This window comes from Dendropsophus ebraccatus, chromosome 6 (assembly GCF_027789765.1).
Source record: "Dendropsophus ebraccatus isolate aDenEbr1 chromosome 6, aDenEbr1.pat, whole genome shotgun sequence".
Taxonomy (NCBI): domain Eukaryota; kingdom Metazoa; phylum Chordata; class Amphibia; order Anura; family Hylidae; genus Dendropsophus; species Dendropsophus ebraccatus.
Window position 1 is genome coordinate 58,010,943 of NC_091459.1, and position 22,063 is coordinate 58,033,005.

The 22,063-nt window shown below is 42.0% G+C and overlaps 1 protein-coding gene across 1 annotated transcript in view; it reads left to right on the plus strand.

Annotated features, from left to right (window-relative positions):
- Positions 1 to 22,063, plus strand: part of SYTL3 (synaptotagmin like 3) — a 52,461-nt gene that overhangs the window by 16,741 nt on the left and 13,657 nt on the right. The window contains exons 3-9 of the mRNA XM_069973759.1: positions 1,195 to 1,410; positions 4,161 to 4,225; positions 9,250 to 9,301; positions 10,285 to 10,351; positions 12,118 to 12,190; positions 13,762 to 13,889; positions 20,591 to 20,728. Of these exons, the coding sequence (XP_069829860.1) occupies positions 1,195 to 1,410; positions 4,161 to 4,225; positions 9,250 to 9,301; positions 10,285 to 10,351; positions 12,118 to 12,190; positions 13,762 to 13,889; positions 20,591 to 20,728 (739 nt within the window). The remainder of the gene's footprint in view (positions 1 to 1,194; positions 1,411 to 4,160; positions 4,226 to 9,249; positions 9,302 to 10,284; positions 10,352 to 12,117; positions 12,191 to 13,761; positions 13,890 to 20,590; positions 20,729 to 22,063) is intronic.

A 22,063-nucleotide genomic window follows, 5' to 3' on the forward strand; every position in this document is an offset into this window, starting at 1 on the left:
CTCGGAGGAGGATGTTTTGATTCAGGAGAAGAGGTAGCTCAGAGATTGTAGAATGTAAGAGAGCGGATAGGGACCAGGGACGGACCAGGGAGGATTCTAAGGTGTAGTTAGAGAAATAGGAGGTCTTATGGAGGCAGTCTCTGATGTGTCTGCACATGGCAGCTAGGTTATATAGACGTATATTAGGTAATTGGGTGCCACCCTTGATTGATGACATACATAAGGTATCATAGGCTATACAGGGCCTCTTAGATCTCCATATGAAGTTAGTAAAGAGGGATCTGAGTTTTGTGACGTCTTTATGTGTAATAAGGAGTGGGATCATTTGCATTGGGTAGAGCAGTTTAGCGAAAGATATCATCCTAATTAATTGTATGCATCCTAGAATAGATAGGGGTAGATCTTTCCATTTTTTTAATTCATTTTCTATTTTTTTAAAGAGAGGGAAGTAGTTAAGAGAATAGATAGAAGAGGAAGAATGGCCAATCTTAATGCCTAGATAGGTGAGGTAATGTTTGGCTATTGTGATTCCTTCAGGGTAGTTGTCTTGGGCTAGATGTGGGAGCAGAGGCAAAAGTTCACATTTTGAAGCATTGATTCTAAAGCCAGTGAATGATTTGAAAAATCGAAAAATATTATTTTTATAACCCCAAGGGGTCATGCACACATTCCATGCACAGTCTGTAAATACTGACAATGTGCTACAGAATGGGTTTTGGAACTCCTGATATCATCAGTCGTTATGATGCCGTAAGCTGTGTGAAACTGTTAAAATCTTCACGCTACTGTACTGACACATATTAAATAATGATACTGGGAGTTCTGAAGTCTGATCCAAAGCATACCTCCATAATGAAGTCTAGGGAAGGAATTTGTAAATGACCCCCTAGCTGTCATATAATGGCAAAAAGACAGCCACAAATAATAAGCATGAACATTATTTGCGTCCTGTAACAGGTTACCATACAGTAATCCTTTACGCATCTGTCTTTCTGTATTAAATGACTGATGTTCAAAAAGACAGACACAAAATGACAGTGTGTTTTTTTCTGGAATTGGACAACCCATTTAGAGATAAGCGTGACATTGTCTTTAGATGAAAGTAGCCATGTTTTTAATCCTGTACAACCCTTTAAATATAGCAGCACATTCCTAGTGTTCAACCATGTCTATGTTTTTTGATTTCTCACGCAGAAAGCTGAAAACGCATTTACAACAACTTCGATGGAAAGGGGCAAAAAGTGCAAGTAGAGAATACCAGGAGCGATCGTGTGCCCGATGTCAGAAAGCTCTTGGAAGGCTGCTGGACAGAGGTGCCGTCTGCAATGGCTGCAGTCACCGAGTGTGCCAGGAGTGCCAGGTGTACCGCTGCAGTATTGTATGGAAGTGCACCGTCTGTAATGCTCATGGGTAATGAATTAATCACTGCTTGCATGTGGCCAGGTGAACAATTTAAGTTGGCAATAGTGTGCTCAAAAACGCTGCAGCCAGATGTTAGCTGAGAGTAAATGTGGACTTTTTTGTTTTGTGAAATTGCAACAGGCTATGCATTTGGCATTTGCATTTCTCCCTTATAGATGACCCATAATGTACCATTAGGCTAGAGGGTCTAGGGGGTTTTATGAAGTGAGCTTAGTAGCTGAGCTTGGTTCATAGGGGGCGAGAACCCATTGCTAAAAGCACCTGGGTCCTCGCCCTTAATGACCGGCAACAGCAATTACACTGCCATCCGTCATTAACCCTCTAAACACTGTGATCGTGCTGCGGAGTTTGAGTGCGAATGACAGAAGCCGCTCCTGTCACTCTCCAGTCGTGATTCCCGCAGGGGTCCCGATTGATTTCCATGACTGCCGGAGGTCTAATACTTACCTTTGTGCAGTCGAATCCCTGATCTTCTTTGTCAGACTCTATAGGAAGATCACAGATGACACTGATAAATGCTATTCAATGGCATAACATTGACCAGTGTATGCAATCTAATAATTTTTGGTAAAAGCTCCCGGGGGACATGAAAAGTTTAAAAAATAATTTGCTTTTTTTAATTAAAGGGGTAGTGCGGCGGTAAAGAATTATTCACAGAATAACACACATTACAAAGTTATACAACTTTGTAATGTATGTTATGTCTGTGAATGGCCCCCTTCCCCGTGTCCCACCACCCCTACACGTGTACCCGGAAGTGTGGTGCGATATACATACCTGTCACGTGCCAAATCGTCTCAGATCTTCAGTCAGTGAAGTCATCTTCGGACGGCCGGGCCGAATCCCTCCGAGCGTCCTGAGTGCCGGCAGCCCTCTTCAGCGTCATCGGCTGCTCAGCCGCGATTGGCTGAGCATAACTGTGCTCAGCCAATCACAGCTGAGCAGCCGATGACGTGGCCGCATCATCAGCTGCTCAGCCGCGATTGGCTAAGCCAAACTGTGCTCAGCCAATCGCGGCTGAGCAGCCGATGACGCGGCAGAGGGCGGTCGGCACTCAGGACGGTCGGAGGGATTTGGCCCGGCTGTCCGAAGATGACTTCAATAATTGAAGATCGGAGACAATTTGGCACGTGACAGGTATGTATAACCCACCACACTTCCGGGTACACGGGTGGGGGTGGTGGGACACGGGGAAGGGGGCCATTCACAGACATAACATACATTACAAAGTTGTATAAGTTTGTAATGTGTGTTATTCTGTGAATAATTCTTTGCTGCCGCACTACCCCTTTAAAGATTTATCTCCTGTAATATGTCTGTGGCAGCTAATTACTGATCTTATTACTGGGTGGGTTTTCAGGAAGACTTACGCAGTCCGTGTGGTTTCTTCTAGCCTCTCTTCTGAGTACAAGATATTTCACAAAATGAAACCAAATTCTGTGGTTTACAGGAACACAGTGTCTCACAGCTATGATGCTCTACAGAACCATTTACATCCTTGTCTGGGTTTCAGAACTTTCCCTTTTTAGTGCATTATAGAGAAACATAGAACATTGTTGTCAGAAAAAGCCTCCCTGGTCCATCTAGTCTGCCCTTTTAGTATTTCCTTTCCTATTATGTTAGGATATATATATATATATATATATATATATGTTTATCCCAGGCAGGTTTACATTCAGTTATTATAGTTTTACCTACCATATTTGCTTGAAGTTTGTTCTAAGCTTCTACTACTCTTTCAGTAAAGTAACAAAGGGGTATTCCCATGTCAACGAACGTAGATAAACTTGTAGGACTCATCAAGTTGAATATTTTGGCTAATGTATTTAGCAAACTTTTCTCCTTCTCCTGATATGTAGCTCTTTCCCTCCCATTGTTGACAGCTTATTGTCTAGGTTACAGACCTCCACTCTGCTCTAAAAGCATCAGATCGACATATGCTAAACTGTGGTCTTCTGCACTTCTGAGTCCTGCACAATGAAAATGTACCATTAGGAAATGGAGTGAATGTAGTCAGTAACAGATGTTCTGTTTATTAAAGGGGTACTCCATAGAATTTTCTTTTAATCAGTTGGTGCGAGAAAGTTATATAGATTTGTAAGGTCCTGACATGGACAGAAGTGGCAACAGAGAGCACTGTGTCAGACTAGAAGGAATACACCTCTAGCAGGGCATACAGCAGCTAAGCAGATAAGGAGATTTTTAAATAGAAATAATTTACATATCTATAGAACTTTCTGAGAACAGTTGATTTAAAACCATTTTTTCTCTGGAGTACTCCTTATTCTAACCCATTATCAAGTCAATGGAATGCAGTATATATTGGCATTCCTTTTTTGCTGGCATATGCTAATGATGTAAAGGACTCAAATGGAAGACTTGATAATGAATAACTACATGGTCACATGCAGGAGATTTGTTGGAATCATTTCTGTTATTTTCCCATTCATCTTAATAGGACCTTCAGAAATCCAGACACATTCTGCAGAAACCATCCCATTCAGATTGATGGAAGTGGTTCTCAGTCACAGTAATGTCTGCATACATCTGCTTCGTACTTTAATCATGTATTTACACCAGCTGTTTTTATGTTTTATTTTCATTTATGCAAGGGAGTATGGAGAACATACTGTATAGCACCACAGCTGCATGTATAGGAGGAAAGGATGTGGACACCTATTCACTATGATATAGGATCGTATGGTGGATTTATAATATTCGTGCTATTTACTTAACAGGGAAGTCAAAATAAAAACTGGGGAATGGTTCTATGAAGAAAGAGAAAGAAAATTCCCATCTGCAGGTAATATTCCTTCTATACAGGATACTGCTTGCTGGGAAAATTCTAAATGCCATTGGTTTCACTGGACCATTCTATTTGTTAGAATTATGAATAATATACTGGTACTGAGTTTCTTAAAGAGGTACTCTAGGCAGTGTTTTGTAATATATACTTGGAGATGAGTCGTTTTAAAAAAATAAAGTACCCTTACCTCCCTGGCTACCGCAACACCTCTGGTATCTTACCAATCTGTCCCACTGTTGGGCCACTTCTGAGACCTGTTGTTGCAACAATGTCCCAGCAATGCCACAGCTCCAGGACCCAGAAGCAGCCAAACAGCGTGATGGATTGGTAAAATACCGGAGGCACCATGGCGGCCAGGGAGGTAAGTTCACTTTATTATTGCACTTTATTATTTTCAAACAACCTATCCTAAGGCATACAGTATATTATAAATGGATCCCGATCTATTAAAAGCAGAGGCATAGCTCTAGAGACTACAGAGGTAACAGCTTTATTCTAGTACTGATGTGGTCTTAATCAGTGGGGGTCTCTTTGCCACAAGACACCAGCATTAATAATAGTATTTTGCAGGTAGGGAGGCCTGTTACAGATTTTCCATGGGGGTTCAAGAGCCTTAAAGGGGTATTCCTATGAGACTAAGTTATCCTCTATCCATAGGATAGGGTCCATAGGATAGGGGATAGTAAGCTGATCTGTGTGGGTCCATGGATTCCCACCAATCTTGAGAATAGGGACAAAACTGTCCCAAATGTGGTGTAGTGCCCTTGGTACGCTCCATTCACCCCAGAGACATCCTCCTCTTCTCAGTGGAACTCTTATTGTATGTAAATACTATGTAATCAGCACAGAACTGCAAGCGGAGTTCGCACCACTGACTCTGCTTGAAGTTCTGTCTGTCCCGTTGATTCAATAGGATTTCTCACGTGAACTCCATCATCCGCCCAAAGAATTGACATAAAATTGAGTAGGCTTCAGACATCCTATTATATCAGTGGGACAGGCGGAACTTCAAGTGGAGTCCGCAATGTGAATTCCGCTAGAAATTCTTTGCTGATTCCATAGCATGAACATACCCATAGGGTTTGCATCCCCACTGATCACCTTGTTATCCCATAATGTGTGTATAGGCGATTACTTCTTCAGATGGGGAAAAAAAAACCTTTAAAATAGCAGACCTGTATACACACTTATTTTTTCAACCTTGAAATAAAATAGATAAACAAGAATGTGGTGCTCTACCTAATCAGCATGGAATAGAACTCACAACAAGATCTTGTACCCAGAGATATCAAATATCAAATGAGTTGGCTCTCAAGGTGTCTCTAAAGTATTAAATAATATATGACAGGATGATAAAATTGTACACAAAGCAAATTTTCCCATAAGAAATTATAGAAATACAGACAATTGGTTCCACACCCCAAAAATAATGATTTATTATTCTGAATAACATGTAAAACAAATGAAACAAACATTCAGAAACAGCAGAATCTGTGATATCATAAGTTACTGTACAGTAATGGAGAGGATGGGAAACACAAGGGCGGACAGAGACTGCAGGGAGCATGAAGGAATGAGCAGGGCAGATGTGGGCACAGTATAGTAGCACTCACTGTCTGGGAAGAGAGGGGTTACAGTTATGAAGAGATTACCACCACAGTCCTGTCCCATGATGTAAGCCCCAGCCTGAAGTGGATCTGCCATGATTTGGAAGGTGAGGGATACTTCCTGGGTCAGAGTACAGTGCTGTAGACCCCGCTATGCCTCTCCCCCACTCGTGCTCCCACCCAGTACAGGGAGCTCTTAAACCAAAGCAATGCTCTTTAACCAAGTCACAATTTTGAAAAAACTGTGAGCTCTTAAACCAAAACGCTCTTAAACCAAGTTACACTTAAACCAAGGTACCACTGTATATATAACATGTATAAAATGTAATATGGGAGTTTCACAGTATATGAACAGTAAGTTGACAACCAGAAAATATGACTTTTGCAGAGTATACTTGTAAAATGATAAAAACACCTAGATGTGGTATATTAATGGTATGGCCAAAAAATATAATAATAATTAATAATAGTATTGGATTAAAAATAGTCCTGTATATATGTTGCTGGATCGTTCTAGTATAAATTGTGCATATATGAAAACAATGTCTAGTTAAATATTCTATACAGAGAATGTCCATATGTTGCTCTAACAGAATGCGCTGTCCTGGATGGGATCTCGACTGTCTTTTAATACACAGTGATAGGTTCGGGACAGTGGTGTGCTTCTTCAGTGCCATGGAAGATCCTCCTGCCGCTTGTATGATCTTGCTTACATTTGTAGATAAACACTGGGCGGCAGATCGGAGGAGTGGTAGGAGTGGATATATACAAAAGTATAATGGGTGATGTCAGCTCACCTGTCCTTGTCCCAGATCTGATAATTGGATTGATGAGGGGTGCACGGATCCCGGGTAGCCAGCCCGCAGAAAGTATTCCACAAGAAGGAGTGGATATACTCGTAACTGTCACTTCGCAGGCTTCATAGGATTCTTCACTGTATAGAAGAGTCATGGAAAACTGGTTTATTGTGCGACCTTGCATGTGTATGTTGGAATACGGCACAGATATAGATGCTGAGTTCACTGGAACTATGTTCTGAAGGACTATATAGCTGTGAAATCACTAGACGCGTTTCTGAGTTATCTCAAAACTTTCCTCAGTAGTGCTGTAAGAAACTTACACTAAACCAGTTCTCCATCTACTCCAGTCAATCTACTCCTGCCACATCGCTGCCTCTCTGATCCGCCGCCCAGCATTAATCTGCAAATGTAAGTGACATCATACAGGATGGCAGGAGGATCTTCCACTGCAGCGGTGAGTGCACCTAGGACAGCGCATTCTGTCAGACATGTGGAAGGGGTGAGAGGTGGATTCCATTAATCAATATTTGATTATTTGTGGTGGTTCCCTAAGTTTACCACCCAGGTAAAGTAACTCTCTCAGGTGTCACACCAAGTGCTTTCAGCTAAAATTTCCACTACAGCCAATAGAAGTCTCACTTTCCTTAGGCACAGCTGCAGTGTTTGACCAATCATAGGTGCACTCTCTCTGTATACCACTTTTTCTCCTTCAGTTCCTGTCACACCACCCTATATAAGGTAGGAGTTTCCTGGTTTAGTGCAGTGCTAAGGGAGTTCTGTTCCAGGCAGGTGTGGTAACCGGACACTAGAAACAACCCTTGCCTACGCTGTGGATTCTACAGTTACCCCCTAAAAGGTAAGGCAGAGGGACTGATCCCCAGTAAGGCAAAGTTGCTACAAGCCGAGGCGCCTTGCTGACAGACGCTTGTTCACCTGGGGATAACTGCAGTGGGAGCCAGAGACCTAGGACTCATGCTACCTCACTTGGCGGTCTCTGATCTAGTGCAGGCAGATACAGAAGATATCTAAACGTCAGTACAAGAAGTTGTTCAAGTGTATTCTATTCAACCTACATCTATTCATCTCGGAGGAGTATTGACTTTCAGCTGTGCATAAAGACAGTTAGGGGAGAGTGAAGCTCCAAGTAGTGATGGTGCAGAAAGGCACCCATCATCCCAGAGTGTGACACCTGACAGTTTCCTTTCAACAGGTGGCATAAGACTTAGTGGCACACCTATACCGAGATGTCTTTTTTTGAACGCTTGACTCCAAATAACATCTGTTCTTATGGAATATTTGAACTCAAATGGCCAAAAAGTTGTTGTGAGAACATAGCCTATAACCGTCCCACATATTTTGAGGGAGACTTAAAAAGAATCCTACCTAGAGTATCCACAATATGTTACATGTATACTAAAAAAAGATGTTGGGCTGAAGCCAATTTGTATCAGAAGCAGAAGGAAAAAAATGAAAGATCCCAGAAAGATAGTAAAATAGCCGTTTTTTCCAATATATGTTCCTTTATTAGACATTGAAAATAGCATAGTTCCTCTTCAAATATAGAATCAGATACTGTAAATTAAACTTTAGTAATGATTTTCTTTTAAAGCTATATCTGTAGGATAATCTGATAAAAAAAATTACATCTTATTCTAACATGTTAGTATCTACAACTGGAACAGTTGCTTAAAGAGGTACTCCGAATGGGATCCTTTTTTGGCAATGCTTGGGTACGGGGTGGGTGAAAACAATAACATCCACTTACCTCCCCGGCTTCATTGCTGTCACCCACATTTTGCTCTTCCAGTCCCCTGTCACTTCCTGGTCTTAGATGGGACTTGAGAGAGGACATTTAACTATTTTAGTGGTGTCCGCCTCTGCCACTGAAAGTCATGTCTCAAGTGCAGTTTCAGACCAGGAAGCGGCCAGACTACAAGAGGACCGCAGTGGCATAATACAAAGGGCAGCCAAGGAGGAAAGCGGATGTTATTGTTTTCACCTACCCAAGCATTGCCGAAAAAGGGCTCCCAGCCTGGGTACCCCTATAATTGTATCAGGTTCAATGCCTATACAGCACGTGCCATCATTTTTCAGGAAATGTTAATCAACAACATAAAATTCAAGACTGTGATAAAAACAAAAATTGCAAGCATAATTGCAGCCTAACCCTCCAACAAAAAACAACCACTTACCAATCAAACAAAACCTCTTGCTCTATACATTTGTCATTTACAACTGTAAAATTATGTTTAGACAGTGTTCACACACAGTAAAATTCTGCCAAAATACAAAATCATTTTGAGATACAATTACAGCTGTATCTTTAATGTAATATTGTGCTTAATTGAAGTCAATGGGAAGTTAACATGCAGTGTAAACACCGTATAGAATAACAGCCGTTAATTGATTATGGCCATCCAAATAATGAACATCTGTCAGAATTTTAGTCTGTATTTCTGTCAGTATTTTTGTCAGTTTTGTAGCCAAAATTTGGAGTGGAAAGCACACAGTTTCTGTATTTTCAAACCATTCCTGGTTTTGGTCGAAAAAAGACTGACCAAAATACTATGTGTGAACATAGCTTAACAATAAATATATATAATGTGTCTTCCAGGGAAACATGAAACAGTTGGTTCAAAACTCTTGAGGTCCTATCAGAAGATGAGGTAAGTAAAGGCAATTAAAAAAATCTGACAACAAATCTTCAAAGGTAGAAACAATATACAGCTCAGTCATAATATGCAAACCACTGACCAGTGAAATCATTATGATAGTTAGACAACTGGGTCAGGAAATCCCCAAGAGGGTTAGTCTTGTGAGGTGTTCTTAGGGTGCAATGGTTAGTATCAGAGCCGGCACCTGGCTTTTCTGGGCCCTTGAGCAACAGAGCCTCAGTCCCCTTTGTATGACATCATTATTAGATCTAGCTTTAGTCTCAGCAGACCCCTACTACTAAACAAGATGCTAGGAAAGCTGGGTGACCTCCATTACACAAGATGCTAGAAAAGCTGCGTCACCTCCATTATACAAGATGCTAGGAAAGCTGAGTGACCCCATTATACAAGATGCTAAGAAAGCTGGGTGACAAGGATCGGAGCTGTTTTGGCAGCACTATGGGGACTCAAACAATATCAGGCAGGTACTGTAGTTCTATTGTTATGGCTAATTGCGGTAGTTTGACATAACCTCTATACTTTTTGACGTGTAAAATCAACCTGATCAGCCGATGATTAGCTTGTTAGTTGGCTGATCACTATGAGGGTATAAACCCACACACCGTATACGCAGCAAATACGCAGCAGATGTCATGGTGAAGATTTGATGCTGTGTTCAGTTATTTAGATCTAATCTGCTGCGTATTTTTCATGCGTATTTGCTGCGTATTTGCTGCGTATCGCAGTAGTAAATACGCTGCATATACGGTGTGTGGGTTTATACCCTTACACAGGGCAGTGTCAGCCTGTTCTGCCAGTAGTCGCTCCGTGTAATAGGGTAGTAGTAAACAGAGGATTTTCAATATGAAGGTCATTTTCACGGTAGATCTCCTACTACTATTCTATTTACAGTCATTGTGGATGTTTCTGCTAGAATATATAAAAGTCAATGCTAAATACTTATGTTGTATTTTCTACCTAATTTCATGTTTTAGTAAGATCTCCGTTGTTCCACCCACTCCACCCCCTTTCCATGAAGTGAATCCTGGGTATAATTCTGTGGTAACGTACAACACATTTCTTTTTTTTTTTTGTGGAAAATATTGAGCTCTATAATCAGCAACAAATTGTAAACATGAATAATAACATGAACAATACAGTATATGATAAAGCTGTACAATAATACATACAGTATATGATAAAGTTATACGATAATACATACAGTATATGATAAAGCTATACGATAATACATACAGTATATGATAACAAAGCTATACGATAATACATACAGTATATGGTAACAAAGCTATACGATAATACATACAGTATATGGTAACAAAGCTATACGATAATACGTACAGTATATGATAAAGCAATACGGTAATACATACAGTATATGATAACAAAGCTATACGGTAATACATGGGGGGAATGGGACCCTGCTCTGCGTAGTGTTGTGCGGCAGTTAGACAGCCCTGCAGTTCCTGACACAAACGTTGGTGGCAGCAGAGGGGTCATGTCGTCAGTGAAAGTGCATATGTAAATAAAAAAAATATACGTTTATGTTTAATTATTTTATATAAAAAAATGAGATATAACTCTATTAAAGCAATCTATTAGCTATAAAACATACATTTTTTCACTTTCCAGAGTGATTTTTTTTTATATTAGAATACTCCTGTAGTTAGGTCGTCTCAATGCCAAATATATATATTTTCCAGTTCCCACATTTGTATGACCACACCAAGCACTGAATGCTAAAGTTTAGGCCAGTGCTTCTCAATTCCAGTCCTCAGGCCTCACTAATGGTGCGTTTACACAGGCAGATTTATCTGACAGATTTTGGAAGCCAAAACCAGGAATGGATTTGAAAAAAGGAGAAATCTCAGTCTTTCCTTTATGACCCGTTCCCTGTTTATGGTCTGTTCCTGGCTTTGGCTTCAAAAATCTGTCAGATAAATCTGTCTGTGTAAACGCACCATAACAGGTCATGTTTTAAGGATTTCCTATACAAAGAACACCTGTGATAATACCTGATGCACTGACTATAATTATATCACCTGTGAAATACTAAGGAAATCCTCAAAACACGACCTGTTGGTGAGGACTGAGGACTGGAATTGAGAAGCACTGGTTTAGGCGATATGATCCTGGCTCAGATGGACGGGTATATGTTCTGTGACTTTTTAACTTGTTCCTATTCATTTTCTCTCTGTAGTTTTGTCATGTGACCCATCATGTCATATTTGAAAGCATTACAGCATGTTGGTAGCAATTTTATAGCTGAGATTTCTGAAAAATTAGGCTATGTAACCAGACAGTATTTTTGCCCAGTATTTTGCAACCAAAACCAGGCGTGGAGTGAAAACACAGAAAGGCTATGTTTACTGTCGAAATTTAGCAGATGGCCGCCATTTAATGCCAAGTAATTGCTGTTTAAAACAACGGACATAAGGGTCCATTTACACAGACAGATTATCTGATAGATTATGTGCCAAAGATTTGAAGCCAAAGCCAGGAACGGACTATAAACAGAGATCAGGTCATAGTGGAAAGTCTGAGAATTCTCCTCTTTTCAAATCTATTTCTGGCTTTGGCTTTAAATCTTTGGCAGATAATCTGTCAGATAATCTTTCTGTGTAAACGGACCCTTATTTGCCATTATATGGCGGCCATCCACTAAATTTCAACAGTGTGTGAACAGAGCATTTCTGTGCTTTTAATCCACACCTGGTTTTGGTTGCAAAATTCTGGGCAAAAATACTGTGTGGGAACATAGTCTGAAACTGAAAGATTACCTTCAAATGGAACTAAATTGTGTTTTTCAGGAGCTCACTAAATCAAAAGGCTTCAATAAATCTGTGGAAAATATCTTCTTTTCTCTCACAACCCAAGTAAAAAGTAAGTAAAAGTAAGACTGGTCAAAAAGGCAAGTTTGGAGCTGACCAGGTGATTAGGAGCGAGGGATCAGTGATACATTTACCTTGTAGTAAAAGAAACACACCATGAAAACAAATTGCACAATCATTTTTAAATCTATTTTTGACCTTGGCTTCTTACATCTATGTCTGTGTCTCTGCACCCCACCATAGGCTTTTCCAGTATCCCAGGGAAGGAGCACAATCAGGTGACTTGCCTGCAGTGAGATCCATATCAATGTAAATAGGTTAAAGGGGTTGTGCGGCGCTACACATTTATTCACTTTAATAACACATATTACAAAGTTATACAACTTTGTAATGTGTGTTATTTAAGTGAATGGCCCCCTTCCCTGTGTTTCCCCCACCCCCGAAGGTGTGGTGCATTATACTCACAGCATTACTGTCGATCCTGGCCGCCATCTTGGGATAATGACGTAATCTTCAGGAGGCTGAACCGCTCCAGCCGTCCCTCATGCCGTCCCCCCTCTGGCATGTCATCAGCTGCTCAGCCGTGATTGGCTGAGCATAACTATGCTTAGCCAATCACTGCTGAGCAGCTGATGACCCACCGAGGTCAGCAGTAATGCGGTGAGTATAATGCACCACACTTCCAGGGGTGGGGGGAACATGGGGAAGGGGGCTATTCACGTAAATAACACACATTAGAAAGTTGTATAACTTTGTAATATGTGTTATTGAGTGAATCAATGTGTAGCGCCGCACTACCCCTTTAAAGGGTGTATATCTGTGCAGTGTCCTGGTACCCGTATCCCAGCTACTAAAACTATGAAGTTGTCATGTGGCTGAGGACTGTCTCATGGTACCCAGGACTATCTGGGTACCATGAGACATGTTTATGCTGTTATTTTGCTTGTCAGGCAGGGTTCACACTTCCTTTAACATATCCATTTTTTAATGGTTACTTTTAACGTACACAAAAATGTGGTCAACCATGCTAAAGGAAAGAAGAAAAACGCATCTGTTGTGATCCGTTTTATTTTATAATGGAAGTCAAAGGAAAAATGGATCCTAATGGATTGCACACAATTGCACCTGTTTTTGTATCTGTTTTTTTCAAAAGATATATACTGTACTTCAAACGGACTGCAAAAATGCAGTGTGAACCCAGCCTTACACTGCTAAATACTGGTTGTACTGCCTGCACTGAGGTATTATGCACATGCAAAGATTTAAAGGGGTAGTGCGGCGCTAAAAAGTATTCACAGAATAACACACATTACAAAGTTATACAACTTTGTAATGTATGTTATGTCTGTGAATCGCCCCCTTCCCCGTGTCCCACCACCCCCGTGAATAATTTTTTAGCGCCGCACTACCCCTTTAACATAGCTCTGTATTGTCACATGTCAAGGAAGGAACTTGGTCACATGACCTTCTCTGACTATTTTTATTTAGATTAGAACCTAAAAAAGCTATACTCACATACCCTCCCCAGACTTCAAAAGCTCAGTACATTATTGTGTATTGATTTTCATTGTCAGCTAAAGAAAAGGATACATTTATACTATTTAATCTCTCTTTTTCCATTAGAAATTTCCAAGTCCCAGAATGATATGACTGATAAATTCTACCTAAGCACAGATTATGGGAAGAGTTCAGATGGAAGAAGAAAAGAAAGGAGAAGCCATTCAGACACTGCCATCCATATAGCTAGTGAGGTATAGAATGAAGCACATAATGAGACATGAACCATGAAGGCAACATGGGCTTTTCTGCCCCATGTACACATGTTTAAAGGGGAACTCTGTTGACATTTTGTTTCAAGTCAACTGGTGTCAGAAAGTTATAAAGATCTGTAATTTACTTCTATTTAAAAATCTCCAGCCTTCCAGTACTTATCAGCTACTTTATGTCCTGAAGAGAGTAGAGTATTCTTTCCAGACTAAAACAGTGCTGAGCTTGCCCAACAGTAGAATGATAGAAAAACTAATAAAGGAAGAAGAAAGGGAGAAAGAAAGACCATATAATTAGGGGAAGTAGGAAAGATGGATAGGGAAGGGAGGGTTAGACCTTGGAGCCGATCCATTAGAGAGAAATGGTGGCAAGTGTCAACAGGTCCTTGTATGCAGGGCCGCCATCAGGAATTTCTGGGCCCCGTACATTCAAAGTGTCTGGGCCCCCCAGTCGTCCCCAAAAAAACAACTTTGAAAAACCATATTTAAATTACCCCATGTAGTCATGTGGGCGGCCCTCAGTGGCAAAGTAGTCATGGCTCACACAAAAATATCTTCTCTATTTACACCTGTAATTTCCCGAGTGCCAACGTCATTGCTGGGTAAAATAAAAGATTGACAAAATATCAGGGCTTACCATGAAGAGATGACCCCCATTAATATAACACACATACATCGTATACACACAGCACATACTATATATATTACATACATCATATACACACAACACACTGTATACATTACATACAGTCACACTTTAAACAGATATATACACGTATGTACATTTTATATTTACATCCATACTACTAATACACAGGGCCAATTCTAGCTTTTCTGCTGCCTGAGGTTAAAATTAAAATGATGTTCTGCAGCAACTGAAGTGTGTATTATGATGTTCTGCTGCAACTGAAGTGTGTATTATGATGTTCTGCTGCAACTGAAGTGTGTATTATGATGTTCTGCTGCAACTGAAGTGTGTATGATGAGGTTCTGCAGCAGCTGAGGTGTATTATGATGTTCTACAGCAGCTTAGGTTTATGATGAAGTTCTGCAGCAGCTGAGGTGTATGATGATGTTCTGCAGCAGCTGAGGTGTATGATGAGGCTCTGCAGCAGCTGAGGTGTATGATGATGTTCTGCAGCAGCTGAGGTGTATGATGAGGTTCTGCAGCAGCTGAGGTGTATGATGAGGTTCTGCAGCAGCTGAGGTGTGTATTATGATGTTCTGCAGCAGCTCAGGTGTATTATGATGTTCTGCAGCAGTTGAGGTGTATGATGAGGTTCTGCAGCAGTTGAGGTGTATGATGATGTTCTGCAGCAGCTGAGGTGTATGATGAGGTTCTGCAGCAGCTGAGGTGTGTATTATGATGTTCTGCAGCAGCTCAGGTGTATTATGATGTTCTGCAGCAGCTCAGGTGTATTATGATGTTCTGCAGCAGCTCAGGTGTATTATGATGTTATGCCGCAGCTGAGTTGTATTATGAAGGTAAGCAGACATCATACTACACCTCAGCTGCTGCAGAGCCTCATCATACACCTCAGCTGCTGCAGAATCTAATCATACACCTCAGCTGCTGCAGAACCTCATCATACACCTCAGCTGCTGCAGAACCTCATAATACACACCTCTCAGCTGCTGCAGAACTTCATAATACACACATCTCAGCTGCTGCTGAACCTCATAATACCCACATCTCAGCTGCTGCAGAACCTCATAATACCCACATCTCAGCTGCTGCAGAACCTCATAATACACACCTCTCAGCTGCTGCAGAACCTCATAATACCCACATCTCAGCTGCTGCAGAACTTCATAATACACACCTCTCAGCTGCTGCAGAACCTCATAATACACACCTCTCAGCTGCTGCAGAACTTCATAATACACACATCTCAGCTGCTGCTGAACCTCATAATACCCACATCTCAGCTGCTGCAGAACCTCATAATACACACCTCTCAGCTGCTGCAGAACCTCATAATACCCACATCTCAGCTGCTGCAGAACTTCATAATACACACCTCTCAGCTGCTGCAGAACCTCATAATACACACCTCTCAGCTGCTGCAGAACCTCATAATACCCACATCTCAGCTGCTGCAGAACTTCATAATACACACCTCTCAGCTGCTGCAGAACCTCATAATACACACATCTCAGCTGCTGCAGAACTTCATAATACACACCTCTCAGCTGCTGCAGAACCTCATAATACACACATCTCAGCTGCTGCAGAACTTCATAATACCCACATCTCAGCTGCTGCAGAACTTCATAATACACACCTCTCAGCTGCTGCAGAACCTCATAATACACACCTCTCAGCTGCTGCAGAACTTCATAATACACACCTCTCAGCTGCTGCAGAACTTCATAAGCCTCTCGCTTTATAAAGAACCAAGCATCATCTTTTAGCTATAATTGTACAAGTTTCAGCATACAGCACAGAGGGGCTGAGGATACAGATATCCAGTGCTGTGCTCACCATTACTATCTGGTGTGCACAGGGTGGTAGCCTAACCCCCACTCCAGGTGACCCCCCAACTCTCAAACAAACACACACACCTCACAAACCCACACACACACAACTCACTAACACACACAACTCACTAACACACACTTACATTCTCTTCAGGGAAAGTCTGGGGCAGCATGAGGTGCAGTCATCTTCTTCTTCTCTCCTGCACACAGCCGGCCCGGGCCCCTCCCCCTCCTGCTCCTCTTGTCCCGACAGAGAACGCAGCCAGAGAAGGTACCGAGGTGGCTGGGGAGGGGCCCGGGGGGGAGTGAGGAGGGGGCCCTGCTTGTGTCTTCTCTCAGCTCTGCTCGTGATAGATGCTGACAGACAGCAGGAGCTGTGTGTGTGTGCAGTACAGTTGTGAGGAGCTTCAGCGGGCCCCCTGAATTCTAGTTTGGGCCCGGGCCCCATACAACTGTACTGCCAATACTGCCCTGATGGCAGCCCTGCTTGTATGCATCCGATTACTGAAACCATGCCCAAGGCGACCAGGTACAGTGAAAACTTTTATTGTCGGAGTGCAAGTTAGAGGTGAGGTCCTCCATCTGCATTAGGTCGTTCACTTTCGAGACCCATAGTGAAAGGGCTGGAGCAGAACGTTGTTTCCAGCACTGCGGAATACATGACCTGTCCGTCATCACCAGGTAACTAAGTAAGGAGTGTGTGTATGCCTCTCGGGTGATCTCGCAGTGATGAAGGAGGAACACGGTTGGGCCCATCTGCATGGTGAGGCCAGTAACCTCTTGGGTAACCCTTGTCACTTCCGACCAAAAGTGCTGGAGTTGCGGGCACTCCCAGAACACATGCAGGAATGTTCCTTCACAAAATATCGCCGCTTGTAGTCTGTTTAAGTCTGTTGGTGCACTGGAGATGGGCCCAGCAACCCTAGTGCACCAATGTCTCCTCCTTTGGGTGATGCACATCTGCTGTCTTCTCTCTGTCCCTCCTTCTGTATAATCCGGAAGCGGCTTTGAGGCAGCCAGCATTTCTTCTTAAAGTGTCACTGTCGTGAATTTTTTTTTTGCAGAAATCAATAGTCCAGGCGATTTTAAGAAACTTTGTAATTGGGTTTATTATCCGAAAAATGCATTTTTATCATGAAAAAGCAGTTTGAAGCTCTCCCCCCTGTCTTCATTGTTCTCCTATGGAGAGAGCTAAAGAAAAGACCAAAACAGGACAACAAAGAGTTAATCTACAAATCCCTCACTCGTTATCTGTTCTGACCATCACCAGTGACCTGTCTGAGCTCAGATTACAGCTGTCACCCAGCTCCGTGCCTGTAATCCTCTGTTATCTGCTTTCTGCTGCCGGCTAACTCCCTCCTTCCTCCTCCCCCCTCCCCTCTCCCTAGAGCAGACAGGGTACGTCTCCTGCAACAAGTCACAATTTTCAGATTTTTCAGAGTGGATGAAAAAGAGGAAGGAGGGGGGGACCTGGGAAAAGGCTTTTTACATGCAGATAATGGAAGATTTGGCTAATAAACCCAATTACAAAGTTTCTTAAAATCGCCTGGACTATTGATTTCTGCAAAAAAAAAAAATACGACAGTGACTCTTTAAGCATCCATCGTCTGTGTTTCTGTGCTTAGAGTGGGGTATAACCTTGTGTAGTAAATACTTTGCTCTGATGACAGAGCTCATAGGCAGCATGAGATCTCATGCAGAGCCAGGCCAGGGCCGGACTTCATACAGAAGGAGAGACAAAGAGCATGCAGAAGACATGTGCCACCCAGAGGAGAATACATCGGTGCACTGGGGTGCGAGGCCAGCCTATAGTGCATCAACAGACATCATTCGCATATTTTAAAAAAGGAGCAGATCTCAGGAAGCAGGTGGCAGGTTGAAAAATTGAAGGCAAAATCAGTATCTGCATGGCGGTGCCTATCAGGTCGTATGAAAATATTTGTATGTTGTTCAAAGTAGGACATTTGCTTTAAAGTGAATGTACCAGTTTTTTTCATACTACCTTGTCAGAGCCAGCATGTACATCCGGGTGGTGCAGTCCATTTTGTAAACCGCCACCTGGTTCCCTTCTGCGCCACTTTCTGATATGCTAATCAGGCCCCAATGTACGGATATCCCCTCCCCTCTGTGACACGCCTCCATTAGAATCAAGTCTAGCCTTGTCACAGAGGAGAGGGGCTATCCATACACTGGAGGCTCCGGCCTTTTCTCCAGTGCATAAAGCAGCCTGATTAGCATATCAGAAACCAGCGCAGACGGGAAACTGGGCAGCAGTTTAAAAAATTTACCACGCCAACAAGGCAGTATGAAAAATATTTTTCAAGACTCAAACTGGTACATTTCCTTTAACATTAACCCCTTAAGGTCAAAGCCAATTTTCGTTTTTGCTCTTTTGCTTTTTCCATTTTATGTTTAAAAGTCCATAGCGCTTGCATTTTTTCACCTAGAGACTTATATGAGCGCTTATTTTTTGCAAAACCAATTTTGCTTTGCAATGACAGACATTATTTTTCCATAAAATATGCTGCAAAACTTGAAAAAATCATTTGCGCTGTCAAATTGAAAAAAAAAACGAATTTGTTTTGATTTCGGGGAGTTTTGCATTTACGCTGTTCGCCCTATGGTAAAACTGACTTGTTATGCATGTTCCACAAGTTGTTACAATTACAATGATATGTAACATGTATAACTTTTATACTATGTGATGGCTTTTAAAAAATTCAAACCATTGCTAACAAATATGTTCCTTAAAATCGCTCTATTCCCAGACTTATAGCGCTTTTATCCTTGGGTCTATGGGGCTGTGTGAGGTGTCATTTTTTGCGCCATGATGTGTTCTTTCTATCGGTACCTTAATGGCGCATATACGACTTTTTGATCACTTTTTATTACATTTTTTCTGGATTTGATGCGACCAAAAATGCGCAATTTTGCAGTTTGGAATTTTTTGGCGCTGACGCTGTTTACCGTGCGAGATCAGGAATGTGATAATTTAATAGTTCAGGCAATTACGTGAGTGGCGATACCAACCATGTTTATTTATTTGTTTATTTATTAATTTATATTTGTAAAATGGGAAAAGGGGGGTGATTTGGACTTTTATTAGGGGAGGGGATATTTTATTAATAAAAACACTTTTTTACTTTTTTTTTTACATCAACTAGAAGTCCCCCTGGGGGACTTGTATATACACAGCACTGATCTCTCATAGAGATCAATGCTGTGTATATACACAGCAAAGATCGATTACATCGGTCATAGATTGCTTTGGCCTGCTGCAGGCCACAGCAATCTATTGCCGAGCCGGGATCAGCGTCATTGCGACGCTGAGGCCCGCCAAGGGCAGAAGAACGGATCTCCCACCCGCGATCGCGTCGCAGGGGGGGGGGGGGGGGGGGGGAGATCCGTCCCACTAGACACCAGGGACGTGAGGTCTGAAGCACTTCAATGCAGCTGTCAGGTTTGACAGCTGCATTGAAGTGCTTAATTAGAGGCACTAAAGTGCTAATAGAGGCACTGCCCGGCTGCAGATTGCAGCCGGGAGCGGTGCCGTTCAGAGCGGGGTCCCGGTGGAACCCGGTGGGTTCAGACCCCGGTGGAACCCGGTGGGTTCAGACCCCGCTCTGAACCCCCCCCCCCCGAGGGTCGCTGAGGGGTTAATCTGTAAGCTGCTGTTAACTGTTCAAGCTGCTGACACTTTTAGATGTGTTAGGACATGTGTAAGGTGTTCGGATAAGGAGACACATTGTACCTTTCAAATATTTGTCTGTGCTTCCAGAACATAATAAATTAATTTTATTCTTCAGTGCAAGGGGTCAAAGAGGCTTTCCCAAGCTCCTGAAGTGCTGCAAACTGTAATATTTCCTCCCTTCCCCTCACATGCATGTCTGTCAATTATGCAGGGTCAGGTATTAAAGAGGAGAAAGGAGGTATTCCACCTTGTTGCACTTCAAGAGCTTGGGAAAGTATCTTGCTGTAGAAAAAAAAAATCATTTTTCTATGTTCAGGAAGCACAGACAGATATATCAAAAGGTACCATGTGTCTCATTGTCCTAACAGCATCTAACAGTGTCAGCAGTTTGGAATGTGAATTGCATCTGGCAGATTTTCTTTAAAGTCAGATGCTATGACCAAGTGACTGCAAGGACAGATATCTTAACCTTAATATCTTATTTCTTTTAATTTTATAATATATGTTACCACAGCTAGAAAAGTCCAGAAGTCTACACCAGCTTATTCACAAAGCCAGAGAGGAAGTCTATGACGTCAAGAATAATGCATATCCAGAGGCAAAGGAGAGTGATGACCCAAACCGGCCAGTGTTTTTTGGAAGTTTGAAAAGGGTATTTATAAGAATGTGTAATAACTAAATTGTGTAATTGTGTAAATAGTCACTGTCGTCTCAAACATCTTCCCTCCATTTGTTAGCATACAGTATGTGATCTGTAGCTTATATGTAAATTTCTCCTACCAAAAATGAATTCTTAAAGGGGCATTCTCACCTTAACTTTTTTAGCTTCCGAGGGTGGTTGGAAAGCCAAAAACAGCAGGTGAGTTACACAATAGCTTTAATAGCTTTAACTTTAATGGCAGATGCACAAACGATGTAGTGCGGTAGTGCAAAGCATGATCTGTGCTGTTTATGTAGCTCCCAAAGTTACACAGACTTCGTAGCTCGTGGTACTATGCCATTTGCGCTACTCCCATTAAAGTAACTGGGAAATTGCATAATTAGCCAATTTCAGCAGTTTTTGGCTTTCCAACATCTCTGGGGGCCTTGGAGCCAGAAAGGTGAGATGGGAATACCCATTTAAAGGGGAACTCCAGGTAGAGGTTAAAAAAATGAAACTTCTGCAGAAACATAAAGCATTACTTACCTATCTATTCCATTTTTAAAACTACCAAAAATCCATTTGTTTTTTTTTTGGGGGGGGGGGGGGGGTTGTTCTGTTTTGTGTTTCTGCACTTCCTGGTTTATCAGTTGTACACTGTACTACAGGTTCCAGAATGCAATGCTTTCCCTCAGCTGTTCATCACAGTCCTCCACCCTGCCTAATCCCCGCCCAAATCTATTGCAGAACATCTAGGCTGTGTTCACACATTGCAGTTTCATTGTGTTACTAAGTTGCAGTATTCTATCATTTCATTGTTGTACCGCCCACACAGCACGCTGTATTCTTTACCTGTAACACCACACAACACGCTGTATTCTCTACCTGTAACACCACACTCCACACTGTATTCTCTACCTGTAACACCATACAGCAAGCTGTATTCTCTACCTGTAACACCACACAGCACACTGTATTCTCTACCTGTAACACCACACAGCACGCTGTATTCTCTACCTGTAACACCACACAGCACACTGTATTCTCTACCTGTAACACCACACAGCACACTGTATTCTCTACCTGTGACACCACACTCCACACTGTATTCTATACCTGTAACAGCACACAGCATGCTGTATTCTCTACCTGTAACACCACACAGCACACTGTATTCTCTACCTGTAACACCACACAGCAAGCCGTATTCTCTACCTGTAACACCACACTGTATTCTCTACCTGTAACACCAAACAGCACACTGTATTCTCTACCTGTAACACCACACAGCACGCTGTATTCTCTACCTGTAACACCACACAGCACGCTGTATTCTCTACCTGTAAC